The following is a 26,129-nucleotide window of genomic DNA, read 5'->3' on the forward strand; positions in this document are numbered from 1 at the left end:
CCAATTTGGCATTATATGCATCCGTTTGCTCTTGTGCGACCACGTTGGCCCTCTCGACGATGGAGACGGGCTCCAGAATGGGTTCTAACGAAGGCCTATACGGCGCGAATGCAGACTGCGCCCCTTCCGTAGCAGCAGTATTGGAGAGTCGGAGTAAAGGCGAGGATGGCGTCCGGGCCGCTCGCCGTGGCGCAGGTGAGACACCAATCGGCCGGTCTACGACCGGGGAGCTGTTTTGGAGCTGGGCTGCACGGGCCCGGTCGGCGAAAACTAGAGGGACATGATTATCCAGATCAAAGGGATCTGAGCTGGCATGCGAGCCCGTGGCAGTTGCCATGGCCGCTGCCAGAGCCAGCGCAGCGCGCGGCTCAAAGAGTTGGTAGTGCAGTTGTTAAGCAGATTGGTGTAAAATACGCTACTTTCTTAACAGTTGCATGCCAAGAAAGTATGATGACAAAGGAAGGGTGGCCAATTAGCAACCGCGGGAGAGTGCAACAGGCTATAGGGTACGTACATAAATCCTCCCTGGATCTGAGCATATCTTTCGTAAACTTGCGAAGTTTCTGACTGTGGAAGGCTCGGGAAGGGTATTTGGAAGAATTGAGCCAATCTAGCGATATCTCCAGGCTCCTCTTTGTTCGGAAGTGGTAGTGGTAAAATGTGGCCAGATGTGAGAAGACCTTGTCGATCATCCACTGATACAAAGATTCGTCATGAGCTATTACACCTAATTAGCACGCTGCGTTTTCGACGAAAGGTAGGGACCTTGCATACCAGCTGCAGGGTTATTGGGCCGATTCCTGCGAGAAACTTCGGCCTTGAGTCTTTCCAAAATGTCTCGGTATATCAACAATAACTGCCACGTGCTCGCCCAAATAGCTAACTTCTCCTCGATTTTGATCGATCCCTGCTGAACAATATCATCCAAATGCTTGAAAGCATCGTGCTCGAGAGGCTCGAGCGCTCTGCGGGCGATGTGCCTCAATTCAGTGTGGGCGGCCAGCGGCAACTTGACGAAGCTGTTGCTCGAGTCACGGTAAAAATATGAATGTGTCCTAGAGATCCTGAGGAAGCAATTCATGCTGTGAACTTTGCTCACCAGGTCATGCTAGAGGGGGGTAGGGTCAGCAGCCTAGCCCGGAGGATAGAGGGACACACAGTTCTCACCTTGGGGAGACCGTGACCTTCTTCGGAATAGGCGTAGAGAAAGTTCCTTAAGCAGTGCTTGAAGCTGGAACCACTGCTCTCGCGCTGCATTTGGGCTTCAACCCATCTCTGAAGCTCCTGATGACTGGGAAGTCTTTCCCGAGAAAATGCCGCAGTTACAGGGTTGTCCTGGCTACTACCCGGTAACCGATAGGGCTGGATCGTAGCGCCGAGGGCAGGACCGGTGATGTCCTCAGAGGAGAGGATAATGGCTATGTCTCTGGGTCTTCCGATGTAGAGTCGAGGTTCCAAGCGGGATCTCTCTTCCATGGGACTGCCGAACGCCCATACGTCTGACAACAGACATATTAGTTGTTAGGCCCCAACCCACATGGTGTGTCCAGTGTCTTGACATACCAGGAGCTCTGCTAATAACGGGTACATGCGTGACCAGGGTCGAGCGAGTGCACACTCGGTGACATTGTTCTGGGAACGCTTTTCGACATGTAGGACAGACGCCACTGTCATGGCACTGAAGGGGGCTCAGTTTCTTGTTCCTTTAATAGGGGTTTGGGACTTTGTCTTACACGAGTCTTGGAGACTCGGCACGGGAGACATGCCCCAGTCTTCCGGACATCAGCTGTCCGTGTAGGGTTAACTAGATGTCGGGGCCTTCGAGCTGGGCTCTCGGAGCGGCGATGCTTGAGGGCGGAATATGGAGCATGAGAAAATTGACTCCCATACGAGTCGTCCTGGACCTGTCGAGCAGGAGAGTAGTCTAGAATAACGTCCTCGCTTGTGGCCGTCTGGGGGGAGATGTCAGACGTGACATCCAGTTCATCTTCGGGAGTGAAGGAAGAGTTCATCTTTATGAACTCCGACTGTAGGCTTTCAAGAGACATATGGTCCAAAGCCTGAATAGAGGGGCTCTCCATGATGCCATTGTTCAGATCCTTGGGGGATGGTCCGCCGTTCTCGGTGTCTGAGCGCCGGTTGGCGTCAGAGTAAGGTGCCCAGTCAAAAAAAAAATCGAAAAGCTCATCATTTATCGTGAGGGGAACGGGAACACCTGGGTCCTCCCGTCCTGCGCGGGCAACGTCCTGAGCAGTATCCATGCTGATATCAGTGTAAGTCACGGGGATGGCGTTTGCGAAATCGACGTCTTCGATCGAAGCGGAGGGAGGCGGGGGGTCTCCCTTCGCAGAATGGCTAGTCGGCCCCGCCCATCCAGCTCGTGCAGGCGCTGCTCCTCAACTCCTCCGGCGGCTTGAGGCGCACTTTCGTCGCGACGGTTGGCTTGCTATGTTTTCGGTATTGTAGGTGTTCCGGGCTTTGAGCCTAAAATTGGCTTTGAGCGAGTTAGCCTTTGCTGCACGGGGGACAATGGTAGTGTAGAGACCGATTTACCACGGCCTCTCAATTTAGCCCGCGAATGTCCAAATATCAAAGGCGAGTTCGCAATTACGGACGAGAGCCAGCCCCAATTGTCATAAAGACAGGTTCGTGATGAATCAACGGATGCTCGAGCTGCGATCTCCGTGCGGTTTGGGAACATGAAGTGGTCTTTCCAGCAAGGAAGAGAGGTTGGGTTGGCTGGGGTTTGGCGAAAGCGGGCGATTCCGTGAGAATAAAGCGACGCACAAGAAGATGACGGAAAGCTACATATGGGCTGCACGTCGGCAAAGAGAGAGACCGAAGTGTGGCGGAGCATGACAAGACCCCTGAGGCTGAGCAGCGTTGATGCCCAAGAAGCAGCATCGCTTTCGTGCTGTGGCCTGAAGAGGCGACCTGTCTTGGGCGTCTTTGATTGGCAAGGGCGGCCCAAATGCGACCGCGAAAACCGCCTTGGACCTTCCGCACCGGCTTTCAAACACCAGACAAGGCGACCGCTTTCGCCACTGCGGACATTGGAGAGCACTGTTGCATTAGACGCGGACAACTCGCCCCTGCTCGAAGTGCGCGGTAACATCCCCAACGTAGACGGCCCGTCACACCATTACGTCGAATCTCTTGTTTAACCCTCTTTAAATCATGGGTATCATACAAGCACAAGATGCGTGGGTATTCTGGGGCTTGCTTGACACACCGGCGGGGTATCAGTTTCCTCTGGCGCTGACGATCCACGGCGCAGCTGTTTGCGCTTGGCAGGTGTTGAAGGGCAAGTGTATAACATTTCTTAGAGTGTCTTCTTTCTTTATATAAAGGCGGGGAGGCATGCCCTACTTATGCAGGCCACCTAGATGGACCCCTAATTCAGCATGTTTTGATACAGTACATATCCTTGCCTTTAGCATCATGGCCAGCGCGGCGTGCAGGTTCATTGTCGAGCCGCTGGACATGGCGTGGCCGTCGACGCTGGCCACATCAATGTGGCACCACGTGAGACGCTTCACGAACGGGCAAATGTTACGGCGCATAGGTAGACGGGTATCGAGGTACCGCTTTTTCTTTTTCATCGTAGCCGGTGCTTAGCCATGGGTAAGTCTTCAATCTTGGAAGCAGGCTGCTTCTTGCTGATGAACACTAAAGTCCTGGTCACGGCTGGGAATTGAAGCAACTTTGCATTCATGTGTTGGGCAGTCTTAATCAGTTCACCCCAGTCGTTAATTCTATCCAGCAAGACTTACATCGCAGACAGTGTCACGGTCAACAACTTGAACGTCCAGTCCAGTCTTTGGCGTGACTACGGGACTTGTCCACCCCCCAACCACAGTTGACTGGTCTCAGGTTGCCTCATCACGGAACGCCACTCGTAGTCCCTTTTCGGGCGCAGGCGAATGTCTTAGCCGGTCGTGTTGCCATTTTCGCCATCATCACGTCAACCCTATATGGGAAGCTGCTAGGACGAATGTCAGCACCGTGCGACGAAGGACAATGTGATCAAGACAGGTTCCGATCGCCTATTCTTTGTATATAGGTTTGGTGATATCTTTGGTAGACTGATCGCGGTGATGAGTAGGTGACCACCTGGTCGGGTGCTGGCAGGTGAAAGCGAGGGAGATGCAATGCTCCGTCGGAAGACTGGACTAGCATTCTCGCGTGGGTGTTTGAATGCAATGGTAATCTGCATGTATTATTGGCTTCCTGATTCGAGTCAACTTGATCAAGGTCTGTCTTACTCACATTGATGCACATGTAGTTTCGTCTAGCCACCCAGCAGGCTCCTTGCGCAACGACAGCCATTTCCACTTCTGGTCCTCCTCTAGAATCACCGTCATGATCCGCCTCAACGTCATTGCACTGGCAGCATGCTCCATCTGGGCCATTGGGGTTCTGCCCTCTGACGACTGAGATCTAGATTCAGAGGTCGACTCCGTCACACCCAACCCTGGCCAAGGATCACGTCACAGTTCCTTAGCTCAGCCCGACCAAGACCTGTGCGACAATCCGTCCCTGCAGCACCGACCCTTTCATTGTCATCATCCAGACCCCTGTTAAGGTGACAATATACGGAGGCCGCTCTGCAAACACGTCGCGGACAGCGACGGAGACCACGCCCACCGGAACATGGACATGAACTGAGACGTCGTCAAGGTCAGAGTCCACCGCCGACGCAGAGACCAAAACGACGGCCACTCGTTACCGCAATTTCCAAAAAGTCCAGTACCCACGTCCGGCGGCCCCTGCCGCGTGCGATACGGCCGCCCCGGCCTCGATCCTCGACATCGCGTACTGCCCCAACCACTTTGGCGGCTACAGCCGGCAAGACGACCTTCCCCCCCGTCGTGCTGTCCCACGCAGAACCTTTGCCCGCACGCCACTAACGGGGGGGCATCACCGTCGACGCCAATAACTTCACCGTCGTGTATGCGCGTTTCCATCGCGCACCCGAGCCGGGCGTCTTCTGTCTGCCTGTGCACCGTAGCGGACGATGAAGACGATATCTTGTTAGGCCAAGGCGTGGCGTCTGACTGCGTCACCGGCAAGCCGGACCCCAGGGCGAGGGCTTCCACTATCTCGACGGGCGGCGGCTACTACATCACGGCATCGATGGAACTGTACCGACGTGACGCTCGCCGAGAGGCGGGTATTACCTTCTGAGGAGCGTCATGGCCGCCTGGCATTACCCGCCTCTCGGCGAGCGTCACGTCGGTACAGTTCCATCGGTGAGCGTATAACCTGACCCTTCAGCAGCCGAGCGGGTCGTTTGAGAGCCGCGACATCTTTGATGGACTGGTCTTCGCATCACGCGTTGCGAAAGTTATTACTGAAGGCGAGCGGTGTAGTCGTGCGTCTGTCTGTCTGCGCTCCTGTCGTGGTCCGTTCATAGTCCCCGAGGCTGACTATGCACGCCGCAACTCGACAACGCGCACCACGTGCCTCTTTGAGGGATATTTTCCGTCAAGTGTCGGTTCGCCGAAATGCATCTCGTCATAGTGTATCGCCTTTGCTTTGTTTCCCTGCTGCCTGGCTGGGGCCTTTGCCGAGTACGACGCACGCTAGAGTATGTCTTGCAGGCGCACTGCATGTCCGTTCTTTCAGCACATGGAACCCGTCAAGCCACGGCGTCGTCGGCTGGGCGGCTGGCTGGGCGGCTGGCTGGGCGGCTGGTATACTGTTTAGGTGTTCCGGCTATCAATCCGTCTGGTGCGGCTCTTACTTTTCGAGGCCGGCCGAATCCTGGTGTGTACAGTACGACGTAGTCTAGACGTTGGACAAGGGGGTAAAATAAACACAACTTGTCAGCCCTGTACTACGCACAAAGTGCTTCGTTGCACACATACCGCGTGCGCGATGTAACATTGACGATGGATGCGGCGCCTCCTTTCTTCCCCGGAATCCTGCGCCGCAACGTCCCATCGGCTGCTGCCGGACCAGACCGGACGCAGACCCAGACCCAGACTCCGACCCGGCGGCACGGCAGGCGCTCGGGCCCTGCAGTAGCTCATCATCGCGTACCAGACTATTGCTGCGTTTATTATGTGCCGGCGGCGCTCGGCACATCATCGTCGCGCGACACCGGCAGCGGCGACAACGATGACGATGACAGACCGACGACCAACATGATGGGAGGGAAGGGGCTTGAGGCTTGAGCCTCACCCCGCTAGTAGGCAGACTTACCTACCTACAGAGTTAGCTCCGGGCGACCCCGGGGCTCCTTCGTTGGCAAACATCGTCTACAAGGTACGAGGGGCCCGGATATCGCTGGCCTGTCAAGTGTTCCAGAAATGCCTCTGCCGAGCAGCAGAGCAGCACACACTCGGCGTCAGGCGCCCCGCCCGCCCGCCCGCCCGCCCGCCCGCTGCCGGCACGGCCGTGTACACATTCGGTTGGCCTTTCTCTCTTGTGTCTCGTTTTCAGCTCGGTGACAGGACGCCGCAGCAGCAGGGGCCCCCCGCGCTCGCGTGCGCGTCATCGGGATGCGCTCCTGGTCCTGTGATGAGCCCAGCCCGGGGCTGTGGTAACACGAGCTGCCCGGAATAGTTCATGGCCGGGCCGTCTGGCCGCGTCGTCGCGTCGGTGTCGGCGTCACCACGTCAGTCAGTCAGTCAGCCCCGGCTGGTGTGCGCCCTGGCCTCTTCCTCCCACCGCCCTCGTTCTTCTCCGTAAACAGCTTTCTTTGCAGTCGTGTATGACGCAGGTCAAGGGTTGCCCCGGTCTCGGGTCGTCGCCAAATGATGCTGCATATTTTCCCCGCATTGTCATGCCATAATGGGACAGTCCAGCGAGCCAGGTGAGCCGACTTGGAGGAGACCTGCTCGACACATCCACCATGGCCGAGGACGATGATGATGATGATGACGCTCATCAGCTGACTCTTGCACTTGGGAACCCTCCCCCCCGTCTCGGACCGTAAGACATGCTGCCATGCGGCCCAGTCTGGCGGGCTCTCTCGGCTGCCTGCCGGCCGGCCGGCCGTGTGCATCGATGCTCGTAACCGCGCCCGCCACGCCACGCATTGCTTTTTCGTCCAGCAGGCACTCTTCCTTCCTTCTCCGCAGGCGTCCGTCCAGTCCGTCCGCCGGCCAGGCACGGAACGCCCACGGCGCGATGGTGGCGCTGCCGCTGCATCGGCGAGCGCAGGGGACCAAAAGAAAAGAGGCGCTCCAACTTGATGCCATGAATGGTCGGCCTGGCAAAAAAAGCGGCTGAACGACATACTCGACGCTTCTGATGCTGACCCGACGCGGGGACCCTCGTATTCACTTACTCACATCAACAACCCCTCACTCCCTCTTGCTCAGCTCTGCGCTGGGCTCATGCTCACGCCGTCAACGTCATGTGTTCCATGTAATTGGGCGGCACGGGCTCTGCTGTCAGAACAACCCAAGCAAAAAAAAAAAAAAGGGACACCCACCACCACAAACAAGGAATAAGCTATCCTGGGCATAATAATGTTCTCGATAGTGCGCAGTCGTGGGACTTGTTCTTGTGCAGGCAACGATCGTCGGTGCTACTTGTCCCGGAATGCGAGTATAACGGCACCGCCGACAAAAGTAAGCTGTAGTTAGTAGCTCTCACCGAAGAGCCTCCGTCTAACTACAGACTAACCAACTTACTGTACTACATGTGCAAAGTGCTTCACCCCAGTGAACCCCACATAAAGAATTCAAACGGCCCGGCGGGAGACCCGGTTCAGCCGCCAATACATACGTACAGGGCAACCACCAGGCGGCGGACCCGTTTCGATGGGCGGCGGCGGCTTGCTCCATCCATCAACAAATCACGGCCTCGGGCAGACGAACAAACTTTCGGTGAAGGCGCATCCTCCCCCGCAAAAAGGGTGTTGTGTCGCCCCGATGAAGGGTCCTTGTGGGCACGGACCTAGGAATAGTAGCATACCAAAGCATACCTGCCTACCACCAAGTACTAACTTGCTACTACTATCAAATCGCCCACACACCAACACCCGCCCTTGGTAGTTTGGAGGCGTCCAGGTTGGCGGTCGCCCCGATACGAGCCCGCTCGCTCGTATCAACCGCCACGATGGGAGGAATGACAACATAACCACAGCCCCCAAGGCAGACTAACCTTTGGGGCCAGCCAGATGATGAAAGGCGTGTAGGTACAAGTGTAGGTACAGTAGGCAGAGACACACGCACTTTTGTGCTTTCCCACACATCATCTTCATCACACACACACACACATACACACACTCGGATGTTCTTCACACAGCCCCTCCCCCCTTCAGCGGGACCGTACGCCTCGATATCAATCTTGGAGCGCTAGGCCGGGGGTGGGCATGTGCCGAGCCGTCAGGTCAAAGTGTCACAGACGCCCGTCCGGGAGGCAAAAATGGGACCCCAGTCGGGGCATTCTTCTTACGTATGTCCTGTGTGTGTGCGTGTGCGTGCTCGCGCACAATGTGCAAGCCTCGCTGTTCCGTGACGGCGCAGCAGTAGCAAATTCACTCGGCGAGAACGCCACACCACACACTTGGCTCGGAGGACGGCGAGTTGATGCAGCGAGAGCCGGCTGATCGTCTAGCTGGCTAGGCTGTCATTCGATGCCGACACTCCAGTCCGTCGTCGTTGACGTGAGCCCGGACCATCTAAGAATAGAAACCGGCTCTCTCTCTCTCTCTCTCTCTCTCTCTACGCGAGTGCCCGCGGGGCAAGATGTGTCGCTCCTCCTCAAAAGTATATAAAGCCGTGATGCCCTCGCTCCCAAGAGTCTGATTCTCCTCATCCGCCATCCGACCAACACTCAAGATCCCAACGATCCCTCAAAGCAACAACCCCACCGCAGCTGGCACAGCTACACCATACCAAAACCGCCAACATGAAGGTCTTCGCCATCGCCATCGCCTCCCTGGCCACCCTCGCTGCCGCCACGCCCACCGGCGGTCATGGTTGCAAGCCGGCCACCTACCGGTGCGAACCCCACGCCGCAGCGTGGGACGTCTGCAACACCAGCGGTGAATGGGTGGTAAGTAGCCTAGATAGATGATGACCCCTCCTACTCTTCCACGTCCCGCGGTTCCTCCGCCCCTGGATTTCCAAATTCGCGAAACAACAGCGATGTCAAGTGCTAATGAACCCTTCCTAGTTTGCTGGCAACTGCCCGCCCAAGAACGTCTGCAAGTTCAACCAGGCAAACGGCAGCCCCTACTGCGTCCCTCCCGACTTCACCATCCCCTAAGTTCAACACTGGCCCATCCATCGCCCGCCCCGTGCAATGCGGGCGATCTTGCCGACGGGAGACTTTTGTTGTTGGCCGAGCATCATTCGATCAATTCTGCGTCCGGTTATTTGCGACGAGATTGGCAGGAGAGCACGTGCAACTTTTCACACGGCCTGAGCATGGACTGTCGGAAGTGTTTTAAAGAGACGCCTAGAGCTATAAATAAATAAACCAGTCACTCCTTTACCATCACTTCGCGAGCACATCTGCTGTGTAAATGGCAGTTTCTCAAGTTGAAGAGATGGTGAGCCGTATTTGAGATGAAAATGAACTGTCTGTTCAAGACTGTCTGAACTGCTGCTGCGACAAGCTTACAAACGCCGAATGTGGCGGATCACCAGACGACAACCAGTGTCATGTCCTCCACCCAACTCGCTTCTTGACAACTTGTGACAAGATTTGGTCTGCGATAAGACAGTACCGAACTGCCACTTTGACCACGAATGCCATAATGTCCCAGAAGAGCCAATGTACTGCCAGCCACCCATGCCTCGATTCATTCCGTCGTCGTTTCATAGACAAACCACCAACCCCCAATACATTCACCGTCAAAGTGCATCCAACGTTGAATAAGAGAGTCTGGCAATTTCGTCACCATGCGATGCATCACCACGCCAATCAACCTCTGCCCGATCCAATCAACCTCGAATCTCCGGCAACTGGGCAATTCTTCCAGAGCTGAGACTCAGATACCCGCCGATGGTTCCATGGCAGACCGCTGGGACAGCGAGCTATTGCTGCGCGACTTGCTCGCCTTGCGCTTGCGCGGCGGCATCTCACCCGACACCGGAGCAAGCGGATTGAAGCCCGGGGTGTGATTGTCCTGCGTGAGGCGACCATCCCACATGCCCGGGTAGCAAGCCGCCAGGCGGAACTCCTCGGTGCGCACGCGCTTGTCCCTGCCGCTGCTGTTGTCGGGGCTGGGCGTCTCTTCGGAGCGCTTTCGCTTGTGGCCGCGTCGCTTGGGGCCGATGAAGGACTCGTTGTCCTCGGAGACGTCGTCGTCGTCGCCGTCGGTGGTGGTGTTCTGCTCGCCGGCGGCGCGGTCAGTGTCGGTTCCGTGCTCGGGGACGGGGGGCGGCGATCGGGTGGTGCGACGCCGCTTGCCGTCGGAGGGGGACGAATCTTCTTCTTCGGCGCTGTTGTTGCCGTCGACGTGGTCGGCATCGCCAGTGGCGCCTACTTGGGTGTCTCCAACGGTTGAGCTGCTTCGTGATCGCTTTGCGCTGCCGTTGCGGATGCCGTGCTCGGCATCGAGGACGTTGTCATTGTCGTTGTCGTCCGCGGTGTCATGGATGCCGTCTTTGGCATCATCAGCGGGTGAGAGGCTGCGAGAATGTTCGAAGCTGACTTGCACTTCGGTGCTGCTGTTGCTTTCGGTCTCAACTTGGCCCGCGGTGCTGTCATTGTCGTCCAGGCCGGGGCAAGGATCGGCTTCAGTCTCGTTGATGGGCGAGCAGCTGCGCGAGCGCGTGGTGTGGAAAGACTCGTTGTCGTCCGAAGGGATCTCGGCATATTCAAGGGCCTCATCTTCGGCCTTGTCTCCTTGAGATTCGCCATCGCGTGGGCTCATGGAGTTGTTGGTGTCATCAGTGGCAGCGGCCCGGCGGGCGTTGTCGTCAACCTGGTCGTTCTCATTGTCGGGAGATGCAGAGCGAGAAAGGCTCACAGCCCGATTCGCAGGAGTGGTCTTCTCATCAGAGTCTTTATCCGTGTCCGTCTCGTCGCCCGTCAGATCGATGATCTCGATCGCTCCGTTGCTCGCGAATCGCTGGGGGCGCCGGGTGGCACGCTCGCAAGGGACGACACGTTCGATGATCACGTCGGGAGATGACTCACGCTTGACGGTAGACTGATCAACAGCATCGTCGTCTCCGATGCCGGTCAAGTCGATGATGGTCGCCATTGAAGAGATCGAGATGGACGAGAAGGTATGTAGCGCAGCTGAAGACAGATGAAGATGAGCGGTTGGTGAGATGCAAAGTGATGGTTAAGCGACGAGTATCAAGGTTGGTCAAAGGAATGAAAGCAGAGTGGAAGAAACCCGGGAGTTGTGACTGCAAGAAAACGCGAGAAAACAATTAGATTGCCGCGTGAATGGCCTAGCCAGCTGCGGGCACCTGTGGCCATCCGCGCCTGTTCAATACGTTCAGGACTGAACAATAGCCTGTTGCCATGACACTCTCCCAATTTCGGAACAGTCGCGTCCTCGGCATCCGCTGTTTGCCCGGCGAGGAAACACGACCAATTCAAGTACTTTCCTGGGGCCATAGCTGGACTGGGAGAAAGGCCATGTTATGTTCCTTGGAGTTAGTTGGCGAGTTCAAGTTGATGAAGGATACCTATGCTTTAGAGGTCACTCACTCCGTCCTGTACCACAAGCGCCAACCTGCAAAGAGGGATTGAAACACTTGCAGCTCTGATCAAACCCATTCATCTTTTCAGTATGCATCCCTGAGGGCTAGGCAGGATACGTGTCCAGCACAAAGAAGGCACAGATCCCAGCGCTTCCTTTGTAACGCGTCTGCTATCAGCCAGGTTATTCACACCGAGCGCCGTTTGCATTGCAACCGCATTGAGTCTTTTGTCTTCCATCCGCAACAATGTACACAATACGACCGCCGCTCGGGTTCGCCGAACCGCCTGATTCACGCGCATGCTCATTCAAAAAGTCGACCGTCCCAAAATGAGCCAGCTGCACCTGGCCGAAGTCGGCCCAGATCCACTCCACATCCGTGAAGCATAGGCCAAACACACTGCATGTCACGGAACCCTAGAACCGGTGTCGTCTTCATGTTCCCCCCATCGTTGCAAGTGAATTACCAAAGCATACGTAGTGTGCCTTTCATCGTGTTCAATTGTTGCAACTCGAACATGGCCGTAAATATATACTTGAACTGGGCACCGTTTCGTTTTACCTGGTGTAGCTGTAGCTGCCTTGACTTGCACGCCAGTACGAACCTTCAATCCCATCTCTCCCAGATAACCCTAAAACCCTTGGCGCTTGTGCTGTTTTCCAAGATCAGCCAGGTCTACCATTTTCTCTTCCCCGTGATGACGGCAGCGGCCGGCATCTTCGGGTCTGCCATTTCGTCGCCAGTGTCCTCCCTAGAGTCTGAACCGCGTCCTCTCATCTTGGTGACAAGGGAAATCTCCTCTGTTGCCGCGCACGATATTGAGTCGGCCGCGCCAGGTGCAGACACCACTGGAGAACTTGGGTCCCCGTCCTCGTGGTGACTTCTGCCACCGTGGCTGCCGTGACTTGCGCTCGAGGTGGCCGCGTTGTCCCGAGACGTGACCCATTGGATCACGATGGCGGAGAAAAGAACTAGAGCGAGGTATGAGCATGGTGCGGCAAGGGTTCGACTCAGCGGAGCACTCACTATCGCTATTGCAGCACATTAAGCAAACCCACCCGGGCTCGCCGTTGAGAGCCATCAGGACGGTGAGGTTACTGAAAGATTTATATCAGAAAAGATGCGCTGGTGGGGCAACCCGAGAGGCAACGGGGACTTACACAATGCTACTAACCAGTGTGCTGGCAGCGCCGATGAATGTCCTGAATGCTATTGTTCGCAAGCGTAGATTTGCCGGCGTCCGCGGCATGTTCTTAAACGAGTACATCCCTACCGCGATATTAGCCAAGAAGTGCTTTCAAGCCGGCTATATGGACGATCGTACGTCTCATTGGTACTAAAAACATGAGTGTCAGGTACACATTGACGACTGTATCGAAACTGATGAGAGGTATCATGGCGAGACTCTTCATGCCAATGATGCAAGTGCCGTCCCGCATCTTGGCGATTCGACTACAATCGTTAGCTTTGCGATGAGTAAAGGAAAATGTTGCTTACAAGATGAAGTTGAGTATTATCACAACGAGATATATTGACAGCATGCCAAAGGCATTGAATAGATATAGCTTGGACTGGAACCGGCGTTTGGGCGTTCCGCGGATGATATGCTGCAGCAACAGGATCAGCGGGGCTCCGGACGTCGAATGGTGCCTTACTTACAGCCTTTTCAACCAAGAATATGTATATAAACTAATAAAAGTTCAGTAAGCGGTGTCTTGCAACTGATGCCAAAGTTCTAGCCGGCTTACGATCTTGGTGGAAAAAAAGTGTTAGTATGCTTGCGGGCTCGTTGAAAGCGGGAAGGGTACCTTTGTTGTGACATAGCACACCAGACACAGGAGAATGGCGCCTTCGCATGTTGCCTGACTTGCATTTACTCCAAAGGCGTGTTGAAGTGTGGCAGTGGCGAAGACAAACGCATACGAGTCGATGTAAATCGCGAACACCACTTTCAAAGCGTACAGTAAGCGTCCCTATACGGAGCTGGGGGAGAAAACGCTCGGGCACTTACACCAGACGACCAGCGGCAGACGACGCCAAGTCTTTATGGCCAGAAATCGTTGCGCTGCGATATTGAGTTCAGCTTGCATGCGAAGCAACCCCCAGCGTCCAAGATCCATGGCCATCGAGAGAGAGAGAGGCTCATACCAAGAAACGAAGTGAGCACCGTCGCGGCAGCCAGCGAGAGAATGATGCTCATGACCTGACCCGCTTTCGGGATGCCGGATGATCCATCGTCGACCGTTGCATTCGCCATGTTTGCCAAAGTGTTGAAGAATGTTCTTGGCGAGACATGACAAGTGTCGGGGGGGGGGGGGCACGGCCTCGCGTCAAAGTCGATACCGACTTGTTATTATAGGATGCGCGAGGTAGTGTAGTGTGCGCGCGGGGATCGAGCACTGAGGGGGTGCAGGCAAGAGGGAACAGGACCAAGCAAGCAAGCAAAGCTCTGGGCCTGGAGCGAACGGTCTTGAAAGAAGCAAAATGTGGCGCGCGGAGAAAAGCACTACAACAACCACACGGGCTTGGGCTGTGCGGCACGTAATCGTGGGAGGTAGGTGCATGACATTCTCAGCCGAGACCGTAGAGTTTGTAGGAGAGTCAATGCATCGATGAAAGCTGCTCGCAGCACACGTGTCTCAGATATTAATTGTCAGGGCTGCAGATGGTGAGGCAAGTCCCGTGAGACATGCGCTCGCCATCTTGCAGTGATTGTGATTCAGGGTCGTCCTCCTCGTGGTGGTGGTGGAAAAGGAGAGGAGACATTTTCCCCAACGGCAAAAAAGAAAAACGGGCGGCAACGGCGAGAGGAGAGCACTGCGGCTGCAAACCAAAAGAAAGAGCGATTTCCTTTTTTTTTCGTGACCACGACGACATGTTCCCTAGCAGCTCCTCACGACTCGACGCCACACACAAGCGTGCCCCTGGGGAGTGATTACGGCGCCACGCGAGCTAAATGTGAAAGAAGCATTTGATACGGCGCGGAATCTGCGGTATGTGCCGCGGCTGAGGGCGCGCTCGGTCCTGCTCTTCTGGTCGGTGTCGATAATCAAGCAAGCCTGATATGTGCCCAAGCGCACATGCAGGCAAACCCATCATGGGGGCTAGGGGGCGAACCGGTGCTGTGAGTTACTACTAGTACTCTCTTTATGAATTGATGCCGGAGCAGAATCTAGAGATCTACAAAGCTCCTCAAGAAGAGGCCCTAGCTACCACTTTGAAACCCGCAACCTAATCACTGCTCAGAGATATCGAGAGTAGCCTACGAACCCCTTGCAGCATGGCCCTCGGCCAAGTAGTTGAGTGGACTGAAGCACCGCGCACATGCAACCTGGTCTGCCGTATTGGCTACCCGCTCCTACGTCTATGCTTGACGAAAAAAGCATCTCTTCACCTTTTCTTATTTTCGGCGACTGACAGGTCAGTCGTGCATTTGGACCCGTTCCGCTTGAGTTATCAGAAGGACCTCGGCAGTGTGGTTTCCAACCCGGCGCAGCGTCCAACAGCACCGTAATCAATTGATAGAGCGCCCCGAGCACGGCAAGGTGTGAAAGGAAGAAGCGGGGAAGGAAATTGCATCATGCGTGTTCCACCTCTTCAGCCCGCGGTGCATACGCTGCACTCTTCAGCCTTCTATTCTCGTTGACGACTGGACATGGACCGACGTTCCAGTTCGGCGAGGGCCTCGTTCCGCGGACGCTCGTCATGCCACCTCTGTCTCGGCAGCTCAAACGTCGATAATATGCGGCCGTACGACATGCCCCCAAGCTGTGCCACGGGTCGCAGCTTTTCCAAGTCGATGTGACTGGCCTCTTGGTTCGTTGCATCCTCGCGCACCCAGAATCGCGTCGCCTTGATGAGCGCGAGCCCCGCCACGCTCATGCCTTCCGAGGGGGCGCCAAACTCTTTGATGTCCACTACCTTGCCCTCGACTGAGAGAACGCTCTCCTGCACGCGCGCGGGCTTCACCGTTGAGGTGGGCGCCTCGTGGAGGCCTGATATCTGCCATTCCGACAGGCCGTAGGGGGCGTCAATGGACGACGCGTTGACGGCTTCAATCATAGTTTCCGATACAGTGTTGATGACGCATTCTCCCATCTCTTTGAGATTTCGAAAGGTATCCTTTTCACGACCGGGCCGTGAGGAGAAGCCGACGATGAACATCGGAGGGTCATGGTCGATGACTTGAAAGTAGCTAAATGGTGAGAGGTTCTTGGTCTCGCCGTCTCCAGAGACGGTGCTTATCAAGCCGATAGGTCGGGGCGCGATGCCCGAGATGAGCAATCGGTAGTTGTTCACCATGGGCCGGTCCGCAGCGTAGGGGTCAATCTCCTTGTGAGGCGTTGATGCATCGTGGCCCTCCACGCCTTGGCCGTAAGTCCACTGGGGCTTAGGGTGCTTGGTGACTTCGATCGGCCTTCCGGGCTCAAAGTCTGGCCGCTTGGCCTGCTTCTCCTGAAAGTTGGCTGCCCTATCAACGATTTTGTACTTTGCTTCTGCCTTCTGTGCCGCGGCAGCTGAGGAGCTCTTCCTCAGCCGTGGACCCAGTGCCAATGGCCTGCGATTTAGTGGTTAGCTTGAGCGCGACAGGAAAGCCTGCCTGGGCAGTAAACTTGAACACACCCTTGACGGACGGGGCGCGCAAGGGTTTTGGCGAGCCACGACATGATGGTGGCTGGAGGGGTTTGCTTGGCTGGCGAGCGACGTGGCTTCACAAGTGCATCTGCTGGCCTGATACTCTAGCCGCAGACTGGGGACGACGCCAGCTGAACACACAAACAGAGTGGGCTAAGTCGAATTGCGCTTTACAATGTGAAGTTGAGAGCAGCAATGTTGAAATATCCAGCCATCGACAAAGTAATTCATGCAGAAACCGCGTTCCGGCCGAGACCACGAAAGAATGCATTAATAATCAGCCAAAATACATTACCTCTCCGCAGGCAGTCAGATAAGGGGTGTGGCTAGTTATTATTGACCTTAGTCTGGAACAGGCCCCGCAACAACCACGCGGCGCCAAGGTCGAGGTTTTGGCATTGAACTCCCACCATTTATTGACGATATTATCACCGCGAGTCTCACCATAGCGCCAACGCCGTGCTCAACGACCCTATACCCTCCCATGCCGCAACGGCGCGCCAACCCTGGGCCCAGAACACCGCGGCAGATAGCATTCTCATGGGCACCGTCGCCGCGAAGAAGGCCGTGTTGTTCTGGTGCGCCGCAAGGTTGTAGTAGAGTCCCATGGCAATGGCAGCCAGGGCGTTGCCTCTGCCCGAGGCGACCACCGCGTCAGGACTATCTGAGGAGAGGGCTGATGTTGAAGCCATCAAGGAGTAAACCCCTGAGAGAAACGATGTGACGCCAAAGGCGCGGATGGTTAGTTGCGCAATTGATGGCATTGTGGAACAAGCAGGTTGGCCTATATCTCTGCGCAAGGGGTTAGACTCTGCGGCCCCAATACATGCAGTCACGATCACGTTTCATAAGGAAACGAGACTCAAAGAGGGGAGGTGCAAACTAACCTGTGCCGACCTCAACCGCCTTCCTAGAAACCCGGACTAGCGAACAGGATGTGCGCGACGCGCGTTTGTGACTAGTCTACGGCGATGCTGTCGTCAACCCGTCGGTGTCCACAATCGCTTTCATTGCAGGAGAGGTACGAGGGGAAAGCGCTTGCGGCGCCTTCAAGTATCGACGCTTGTCTGAACACAAGATGCACATGATTCACGGACGATTGGACAATTTTCAATCACGTGGCTGAGCTGCCAGATGCATTGCAACATGTCACACCGACCAACTGCCCACATGCTGCAACCCTGCCCGGTGCTATGTGTGACCGAACACAAGCTGGCAGCCAGTTGCAACGCTCATGCGAGGTAGTTGCATGTACCATATTATGCCCTTCACCATAATGTACTCGTTAGACTGCATAATCTGCACAATCGCACGCAAATGGTAGGCCGTGATTCTAACAACCGTTTTCTCTAGACTCTGATTTCAGTCTCGCTCAACGCGCGCTGCACATAGCTTTATTTCACTCCACTGTCACCATGACATCTCCAAATCACTTATAGCACATACTGTTGAGAAAACCGAGAAGTGCAGCTGGGAATGCCTGCTCATCCTGATTGCAAGGACTATGCTCATACACTGCACGATAAGTCAAGGTATTCAGGCGCCATGTCAGCAGCACATCACAACAGAGTTGTAGCTGTGAGACTCTCGGACTCCTCTACCTAAAATACCATTTGCAGGAATCCCTTAGCTTAAGTGGCACTACCTAAAGTAGAGATGTGTCGCAAAGCTCAATACGGCCCAACATCCCGACACAAGCAAGTGCCACAACATGAAGAAGGGCAGCTCTAAGAACATGAACTTTGTAGATTCTGCTGCGTCGGAGAAGATCAATACCCCGACACGCCGCTTTCACTTTTCCTATTCGAGCGACCAGAAAACCTCACAGCCTGCATGCCAACGCAATCCGACCTTTCTCGGTCGGGACAGCATCTTCAACTGTCGAGCATGTTCGATAGTCGCGCGCAGGTACGCGTATACCTTGCCAATCACCAGACGTGGCCACCATCTGCGGTACGTCTCCGTTGATCCCTGTCATTCCGTAGATCTCCAGGGGCCTGTACGCGTATAGTCCTTTTGCGGGTCTCTAGACTTCCGTCTAGCTCAATTAGCTCATGGAAGACTCCCAAGTTGGGTTGCTCCATGTCAGCCATGGCCCGTTCTAGTTCACGTCGCAACACTATGCCAGTGAAATGGGGCATGCGGCATCCTCAAATGTCGGCTGGCAGTGGACGACGACTCGCGAGAGATGAGTGGAGTAGCGTCGTGCCGGTGATCAGTTATGGGATAGGATCTTCAAGCGGCGGATCGAGGTGCTAAGTTTGGTCCTCTCACGCACCAGGCCCGCTAGAAAAGACTACATGTATCATCATGCCTATTGCAGACCCGTCTTCAGACGTGGAGAAAAAATATTAACAATAACGAAGGAAAGGGTGAGAACAGTATAACTCTAACTCAAGATTCGTGGCAGAGTTACTAGAGGGTGCCATGGTGATCCTTTGCGTGCCGTTCAGGTCCCGAGGATGATCAACAGTAGCGCACGGGCATAGCCGCCGAGCCTCCACATATTCCTGCTTACCTGCAGCGCCAGTCCTCGTCAGATATCAGCGCCCAATCATGATGCATCGCGATGGGTCATCAATACCGGCGCATATACCCTCGCAGCTACAGACAACACCCTTGTGGATGGTGAGCGGTCGGTCGGCTGGTACGGCCGATCGCCAGAGTCCCACGGCACCTCGGGCGAGAAAGCAAGCGGCACAATATCCTTGAAGTAGGCAAGTGTCGGTAACACGGGACCAGTGTTTGGTTCCACAGAGCATAGCTTCGTTGCTCAGGAATCCTTGGCCGTGGCTTACATGTATGGATCGTACCACTTTGTGCAAAGAGATCGCTCGAGTTCCCAAGCGAGCAGACTTTGGACTAGCCCAGCGAGTCCCTCTGCAGTCAACTATAAAGAGAGCAGCTTTCCCTCGAGCATCCAGACAAGAAAAATAGACACCATCCAGCATCTCACAAAGAGTCTCCGCATTCACATCCCCTTACTCCAACCCTCAAAGCAATTTACAATGCATTTCGCCTCGTCAACCGCTCAACTCATCGCCGGGCTCGCCCTCGCGGCCCTCCCCGTCGCCCACGGCGCCATCTCCATCGGCAACCAGATCCGAGAGGGAGGCACGCACTTCAACGTCGCGTGGGTCGAGGGCCTGAGCCCCTGCACCACCGACGTGTCCATCGCGCCCGAGAGCGCCAGCGTCTGCAACCGCAACTTCCGGCTCGACGGCACCGACTACTACCTGGTCGGCTGCTCCGGCGGCAAGCCGTACGCGCAGAACCCCAAGAGGCTGCGCCGCGCCAAGGACAACTCGCTCTACGGCACTTGCTCCGCCGTGTCAAAGAAGGAGATTGACTGCAAGGGAAACACCCACAACGTGATCAAGCGCTACGTCTGCGGCTAATCGTCGTAAGGCTTTGTGGCGGCCTCGGCCCGTGTGCTCTCTGCCGATTGATGGGCCCGGCGAGTGGCGGACCCTGCCGTCTGAGAAATTGCTGTTGGAATCCACCTTGGGGCATGGGCCTGTGGGAGGGACGTTTTTGAGCGACCTTTCTTACTCTTGTGAGTGTCTATTTGCACAAGCTCAAGGCACAAGTTACTGGTGTGGCTCATAGGGTATGTAAATCTATTTCGTTCTACTCAGGCTCTTGAAATACACGACAACGCCTGTTTTCGGTCCGAATTAAGACGTGACACTCTAAGAGTCGAAAATGCCCTCCTTGTTTCTCAGTCGTGTCCATGGTCTTATCCCAAAACTTGAGCAGTCTCTTACTATAACGTAACGGTGCGCCCCTCGTCGTAACCTAAATGATGGGACTCATAATAACGTAAAACTTATCAAAAAGGGGTAAGTTGGATCACGAGCTATATAATCTAATGCATTCTGCCTAATATCCCCAATGAAATACTTGAAGCTCGTTATCCGCAAGGCCCTGATGGCACTACAATACTAGACGCTTGTTCCTCATTTCTTACTGCTTCGTTCATACAAAACCTACGTTAGGCATCCTCGGCCGGGTACGACAAATCTGGGGGCAATCAATACCCTGTTGTCGGTGCAGGAACGACTTTTACCACGTACGGACTCTCAAAATGTTGCGCCTCGTGGCCCTTCTCGCTCTACCTACCCTGGCTTGTGCCTGGGGTCCGAACTTCAACAGGTGGCCGCAAATATGGAAAGACGACCCACAGGATCTGACGAACCGCAGAATCCTCGCAAACAATGTATTCATTGTCTGTCCTGAGGACATCCTCAAGAACTCGACCCTTACGAGTGCCTGCAAAGACGAGGGTAACTGCACGGGCACGCAATACTTCACGCTATCGACGGAGGCTCGCTGTGCAGAATGCGTGTGCCACGAGAATACAGTCGAGGAGTACAGGGCGAAATGCTGACTTTGGAGACCATTTTGTGCTCGAGCCGGGCGAGTAGACGACAGGAATCGTGGCAGATGATGCGACTCCCGTCCACGGAGCTCAGTCACAATCTTGTAATGGGTTCCGAGCATGGTACCGCATCTGAAGGTGGAACTGGAATGCATCACGGGAGCGATTGGCGGGGAAGAACTGTTTGTGGGTTGTTGGAAATCAAGTTGGGAAAGGTTGCAAGATCGAGTGAGAGAACTCGAGTTACGTCGTTCCAGAACCCTGGCAATGAATTATAAAATTTCGGCATTCGGCGTCTCATACTTGATCCCAACTGCCTTGGCCGTAAACATTCAAGGGAGATGCATGTCACTCGCGAGCCCGCCAGCGCCGCACATCGTAGACCCCCAGGAACGCCCGCAGGCGCAGAACCCACGCGTGGCTCGCGTGATCCGTCGACGATGATGCTACCGGCACTATGCGCCCAAGCGACGTGATGCAGGCGACATGTCTGGTGTCAGGCTGGGTACGTGGCCACCACCCGGCATCCCCGGGGGCTCCGCCGCGCTCGCACCTCGGTCGATGCCCCTAGAACTCGTCACCGTTGTCGAAACAGTCCGTGGGGCGCATAGGCACGCACGCCTCCCTTGCAGCGCCATCTGCGACGGGCGAAGACCCCGAGGCTCGACAACGCCCCGGCCCTTGAAGGCTCGCACGCACGCACGGGCCGAAACAATGAAGGAGAAAAAACAAGCACGATAGCCGCATGGGCCTATACGCGCAATCACCAAGCCTCGTTCAAACATCCATGCCCCCTTCGGTTGGCTTTGGCAGCTCTTCACGTTTGCGAAATTGTTACATTTTCCTTCTCACAGGGTTGGAGGGGATCAGACCAAGTCAAGGGGTTTCGAAGCAATGCCGAGTACGTAAATCTGTCCGTGTAGTTGCTCTCCTCTCTATTTAATGAGCAACCTGTTCACTGATTGGGAAGTGTCGAGTCAGTCAACCAACCATCAATCACGTCCATCCCGAGCCAACAACTGCTACCAAGCCGCCATGAAGACTCGTCGACTATCTTTCGCCCTTGTTATCCTCGCCAGCGCAGTCATCGCGGGGAAGACAAAGTCTGACGAGGAGAAGACCAAGTCTGACAAGGAGAGGACTAGCGCCTCCCCCCACCGGGACGCACTCCAAGGAGGCAATGAGGTCGCAGCAACGATACGTGGCGTAAGTACGAGCGAGGCGTTGTTTTACACGATCTACGTATGGGCGAGTCAATAACGTCGGCGGTTGTGCCTGTAGAAATGCGTTCCAAGAACGCAGATTTGCTATATCGAATATGGCGACGAGAAACTCGACGAGTGCGACGAAAAGCAGTCGTTGCTTTACGGACAACAGAAGGCCTTCAATTGTGCGCCCCAAGAGGTAAGTAGCATCGGCTGTTCTTGGCGTGGGCAGTGGGGAGATTCTGGCTCGAGGACTAACATTCACCCACCCGTCTTTGCAGTGCGTGAGGGGACATTGCGCATACAACACGCAGGCTCATACATTCTGGTGTTCGTAGGAGTCACATCGATGCTTTGGACATGGGGAACATCAAAGGGGCAGGAACTGTTATATGTACGCAGGGATATTATATTTTGAGGTCTACGAACTGTTTCTTGCCTGTTTCATGGTCTTTCCTACCGTCAAGTCTGGTCGATTCGTTTCTGTCGGTTATTTTGTTTTTCGTGAGGCGACGCCATTTCAGCCCTGCGAGTCACCGACGGGTCGGCATCTCCCTGATAGCTCAAGAACCAACAGGTTTCTAAATCAAAATCAGAGCTTTTTGGAAAACACGTTGAAAAGCCACGTCATGTCGAGCCTGAACTGCTTTTGCTGTGCCCCAGCGTCGGCTGGTCATGTCCCCTCCGTCACCCCGGAGGTGGAGCTGAGGCGCCTCAATGTATCCCCTCCATTGCCCCATTGGCGCGATCTCATCAGTGGCGTTGCCGTTGAACGGACGCTGCTCCGAGAAACCGACGAGGTGCCGGCCGGCTGTGGACTGGGTTGGTTGGATGGGAGGCGGCGGCGGGTTGCGAAGGAGACTGGGGGTTCCGTGGCGGAGAGACCTCCGGGGCTGGGGAGGCGCATGGGCGAGCTTTGTATCACCTGTTGCCGTCATGATGTCCAAATGCCGTGTCACTCGCACCATGACTGTGCTTACGTTTAAGAAAGAATGGGCTGTTTCGGGGCAATGTGTTTTCTGTTGGCTGCTGTGTCATTGCTTTGTCTTTGTACTGCGTCTTCCATCATCGATTCTAACACTTTGCACCAGACTTTACGGAGTAGCAAGTGCAGATTCACAGTACTATATTTCGCAGATTGTGAAACAGCACCGCAACCGACGACGTGCAATATCGGTCACGATCCAAGCCCGCTACAATCATCATCGCGACATCTCCGTTGAGGGAGCGGCCCCAATTTGGCACACCAGTACCCTCGCACCCACCCTCTCTCATACAAACAAAGCAACATACGATACAATGTCGGCGCAAAAACAGCATAGCAGCACGACGCAGCACGCACAAGTGCCCAGGTCGGCGCCGGAGATCCAGGCAGACCTCGACGACGTGAAGCTGACGGCGCCGCTCTTTGGGCACGAGTGCTTCGAGGCGGTCCCGCGCGTCGACTCTAGCGTCCGGCGGCAGCTACCCCAAGGCGCGTCCACGACGCTCGACACCGTCATCGCGGGCAGGGACTTTGCCTCTTCGTAGTCGTACCTCGGACGGCGCTGTAGAGCGCTGTGAGCCTGGCGCTACGAGGCTCTGGTCCTAAAATCGTGCCGTTCCTCAGAGGGCTGCAGGGGTAATTAACACTGGTACGGCAGGTAGCAATACGCGGTGATGGCATTATTCTCAAGGCGCGCACGGGGTTACAGACAGAATATACAAGGATCAGCGAGGCGTGGCGTCAAGTTGTATGGAAACAAAAATTGTACTTTTTGAACAAATAGAACGTACAATACTTCGTAGATGTAACCACAGAGTTCTCATGTTGCCCGTGAGAGCTTCACGACTAGTCCTACGACAATCATGAGTAAAGGATACCGTCGGCGTAGAGCATGCTTACCCGACCAGCACGCCTGGCGCTATGAGCAGGCGCGCCATCAACCCCTGAAGCGTCAGCACGCAAATTGGGCCAGACGCCGAGACTCGAGCTCGCGACTCGAGTAATCACCACCATGTTATAAGAACCCACTGTTGATTGCAGCACAGGCATTGCGTCGTCCATCAAACCCCTCAAGTAAAAGCATCGCAACAGTCTTATAACGCCAGGCCCCCACGATGCGCCTCATCAACAATGCGACGCTCACGCTCGAGTCCTTCATGGGCAAGCCGCCCGCCTACGCCATCCTCTCGCACACCTGGGCCGACGAGGAGGTCGTCTTCGAAGACTTCATCGACGCCGAGGACGGCGGCCGCCTCCCTCGAGGGCAGAAGAGGAAGGAAGACAAGAAAGGCTTCCGCAAAATCGCCATGACGTGCGAGCTCGCGCGGGCCGAGGGCCTCACGCACTCATGGGTCGACACGTGCTGCATCGACAAGCGCAGCAGCGCCGAGCTCACCGAGGCCATCAACTCCATGTTCCGGTGGTACGCCGACGCCGCCGTGTGCTTTGCCTGGCTGGCCGACCTGGCCCCTGAGGCGGAAGGTCAAGAGGCAGGGCTATCGATGCGCCCCTCGCCTTACCAGCGGCAACAGCAGCAGCAGGAGCACAAAGAGCAGAACGAGGAGGAGGAAAAGGTCGAAGCAGCCTCCAAAGTGACGATACCAGGCCTCGAGCGCTGCCGCTGGTTCACCCGCGGCTGGACCCTGCAGGAGCTCATCGCGCCGCCGACGGTCCGCTTCTACGACTCGGCCTGGCGCCCCCGCGGCACCAAGGCGGACCTCGGGGCGCAGCTCGCGCGCATCACCAACGTCCACCGCTCGACGCTCGCCGACCCGAAGCGCATGCACCGCCTGTCCGTGGCCGCGCGCATGGCGTGGGCGGCCGGGCGCGAGACCACGCGCGCCGAGGACGCGGCGTACTGCCTGCTGGGCGTCTTCGACGTCAACATGCCGCTGCTCTACGGCGAGGGCGGCGAGCGCGCGTTCCTCCGGCTCCAGGAGGCGATTGCGTCGCAGACCAACGACCTTTCGCTGTTTGCGTGGACGGCTCAGCCAGCGGCGGCGGCGGCGACAGCAGGAGCAGCGGTAAGAACAGAGGAAGAGGGGGGCGACAGGAAACCGCAGAGCTTCCGCGGCGTGCTTGCCTCGTCGCCAGCCGAGTTCCGCGGCGCGGCGTCTATACGGCTGCTGCGCGACGCGGCGTATGACCCCGAGTTCCTCATCACCAACAAGGGGCTGCGCATGAACACGAGCATCTTCGCCGGAGACGGCGGCTACTTTCTAGGCCTCAACTGCGCGCACTACTACAACGACAGTGGCCCGCCTTCTTCTGCGCATGAACATGGCCAAGGGGGACAAGTGACGGCGACGGCGGCGACGACGACGACGCACGGCGAGGAGCTCGGCATCTGGATCCAGCAGCACGGCGGCGGCGTGTACAACCGCGTGCGCCCGCACGAGCACGCGCGCCGCCCGCCCGGCGAGAAGCCCAAGCCGGCGCGCATCTTCCTCTCGCGGCACGTCTCAGCCGAGCTGTCGCTGGAGCTCGAGGACAGCCAGGACCGGGCGCTGGTGCTGCGGCGCGGCTTCAACGAGCACCTGGTCGCGCCGCACAGCCCCGAGTTTCCCTTTGCCGCCATCTCGGTGCTGCCGGCGGACCAGTGGGACGCGCGACGGCGCATGTTTGTGACGCGCGGGGCGGCTGGGGGCGGAGGAGCAAGAGAAGTAGGAGGAGGAGAAGGAGGAGGTGGTGGTGGGTTCGCGGCGTACGCGTATTTCATGGCGCGGTTCGACTGCGACGTGTTCCGCGAGGAGATTGTTGCGAGCTCCGAGAGCTTCGTGCTGGCGTTTGGGTGGCGCGCCGGCGAGGACGAGCCGTGGGTGAGCGTCGCGTCGATGCGCGAGCCCGCCGTGCACGAGGCCATGGGCGACGTGGGCAGGATGACGGCGGCGGTTCTTGGGGGGGCGGGGGAGACGAGGAAGAGGGACGTCAGGGAGATGGTGCTGCGGGACTACTACCAGTGGATCACAAAGGTCATCCGCGTCTCGGTGGAGGCCGTGGCGACGGCGGAGGGCATGGTGGTGTACAATATCGACATGGACATGGTGGACGCGCCGGACCATGTGCTCAACGGGCCCGAGGGGGCGCTCTCTCACCCGGAGAGCCCGCTGTACAAGAAGATGAGACCGAACCGGCGACGGAAGTAACAAGTCGAAAACTCAAGAGCAGCGTTGAACCGGACTGAAGGAAGGAGGGTGGTCGTCTCCCAGCAAAGCATCGTGGAGCGATGGCGCATGGTGTTGTGAGCAGTGCAGAGTCAGAGTTGTGCACCCGTCGTCGGCGATATGCAGTGCACT

General features: G+C 56.3%; 8 protein-coding genes across 8 annotated transcripts; 4 read left to right on the top strand and 4 right to left on the bottom strand.

Annotated features, from left to right (window-relative positions):
* Positions 1–368: 368 nt before the first annotated feature.
* JDV02_005729 (uncharacterized protein) lies at positions 369–2,261 on the bottom strand (the record flags this gene model as incomplete). The annotated part of the gene is made up of 5 exons (XM_047987046.1): positions 369–718; positions 775–1,108; positions 1,168–1,499; positions 1,564–1,678; positions 1,734–2,261. The coding sequence occupies 5 exons, from the start codon at positions 2,259–2,261 to the stop codon at positions 369–371; spliced, it is 1,659 nt and encodes a 552-aa protein (XP_047843030.1).
* A 6,607-nt stretch (positions 2,262–8,868) lies between these two features.
* JDV02_005730 (uncharacterized protein) lies at positions 8,869–9,228 on the top strand (the record flags this gene model as incomplete). Its single annotated transcript, XM_047987047.1, has 2 exons — positions 8,869–9,015; positions 9,136–9,228. The coding sequence occupies 2 exons, from the start codon at positions 8,869–8,871 to the stop codon at positions 9,226–9,228; spliced, it is 240 nt and encodes a 79-aa protein (XP_047843031.1).
* A 727-nt stretch (positions 9,229–9,955) lies between these two features.
* On the bottom strand, positions 9,956–11,176 carry JDV02_005731 (uncharacterized protein; the record flags this gene model as incomplete). The annotated part of the gene is made up of 1 exon (XM_047987048.1): positions 9,956–11,176. One exon carries the CDS (start codon positions 11,174–11,176, stop codon positions 9,956–9,958), a length of 1,221 nt encoding a protein of 406 aa, XP_047843032.1.
* Positions 11,177–12,302: 1,126 nt separating this feature from the next.
* Positions 12,303–13,884, bottom strand: JDV02_005732 (uncharacterized protein; the record flags this gene model as incomplete). The annotated part of the gene is made up of 9 exons (XM_047987049.1): positions 12,303–12,598; positions 12,654–12,724; positions 12,788–12,896; positions 12,952–13,079; positions 13,125–13,234; positions 13,287–13,316; positions 13,436–13,575; positions 13,639–13,692; positions 13,776–13,884. The coding sequence occupies 9 exons, from the start codon at positions 13,882–13,884 to the stop codon at positions 12,303–12,305; spliced, it is 1,047 nt and encodes a 348-aa protein (XP_047843033.1).
* Positions 13,885–14,770: 886 nt separating this feature from the next.
* On the bottom strand, positions 14,771–16,445 carry JDV02_005733 (uncharacterized protein). Its single transcript, XM_047987050.1, has 2 exons — positions 16,251–16,445; positions 14,771–16,185 (listed from the first exon to the last, which is right to left on the bottom strand). Exons 1-2 carry the CDS (start codon positions 16,292–16,294, stop codon positions 15,261–15,263), a joined length of 969 nt encoding a protein of 322 aa, XP_047843034.1. The 5' UTR covers positions 16,295–16,445; the 3' UTR covers positions 14,771–15,260.
* Positions 16,446–19,130: 2,685 nt separating this feature from the next.
* Positions 19,131–19,951, top strand: JDV02_005734 (uncharacterized protein). Its single transcript, XM_047987051.1, has one exon. It carries the CDS (start codon positions 19,271–19,273, stop codon positions 19,658–19,660), a length of 390 nt encoding a protein of 129 aa, XP_047843035.1. The 5' UTR covers positions 19,131–19,270; the 3' UTR covers positions 19,661–19,951.
* A 3,196-nt stretch (positions 19,952–23,147) lies between these two features.
* Positions 23,148–23,378, top strand: JDV02_005735 (uncharacterized protein; the record flags this gene model as incomplete). Its single annotated transcript, XM_047987052.1, has 1 exon — positions 23,148–23,378. The coding sequence occupies one exon, from the start codon at positions 23,148–23,150 to the stop codon at positions 23,376–23,378; it is 231 nt and encodes a 76-aa protein (XP_047843036.1).
* Positions 23,379–23,901: 523 nt separating this feature from the next.
* Positions 23,902–26,024, top strand: JDV02_005736 (uncharacterized protein). The gene has a single exon (XM_047987053.1). It carries the CDS (start codon positions 23,949–23,951, stop codon positions 25,977–25,979), a length of 2,031 nt encoding a protein of 676 aa, XP_047843037.1. The 5' UTR covers positions 23,902–23,948; the 3' UTR covers positions 25,980–26,024.
* Positions 26,025–26,129: the final 105 nt, after the last annotated feature.

This window comes from Purpureocillium takamizusanense, chromosome 5, assembly GCF_022605165.1.
Source record: "Purpureocillium takamizusanense chromosome 5, complete sequence".
NCBI lineage: Eukaryota > Fungi > Ascomycota > Sordariomycetes > Hypocreales > Ophiocordycipitaceae > Purpureocillium > Purpureocillium takamizusanense.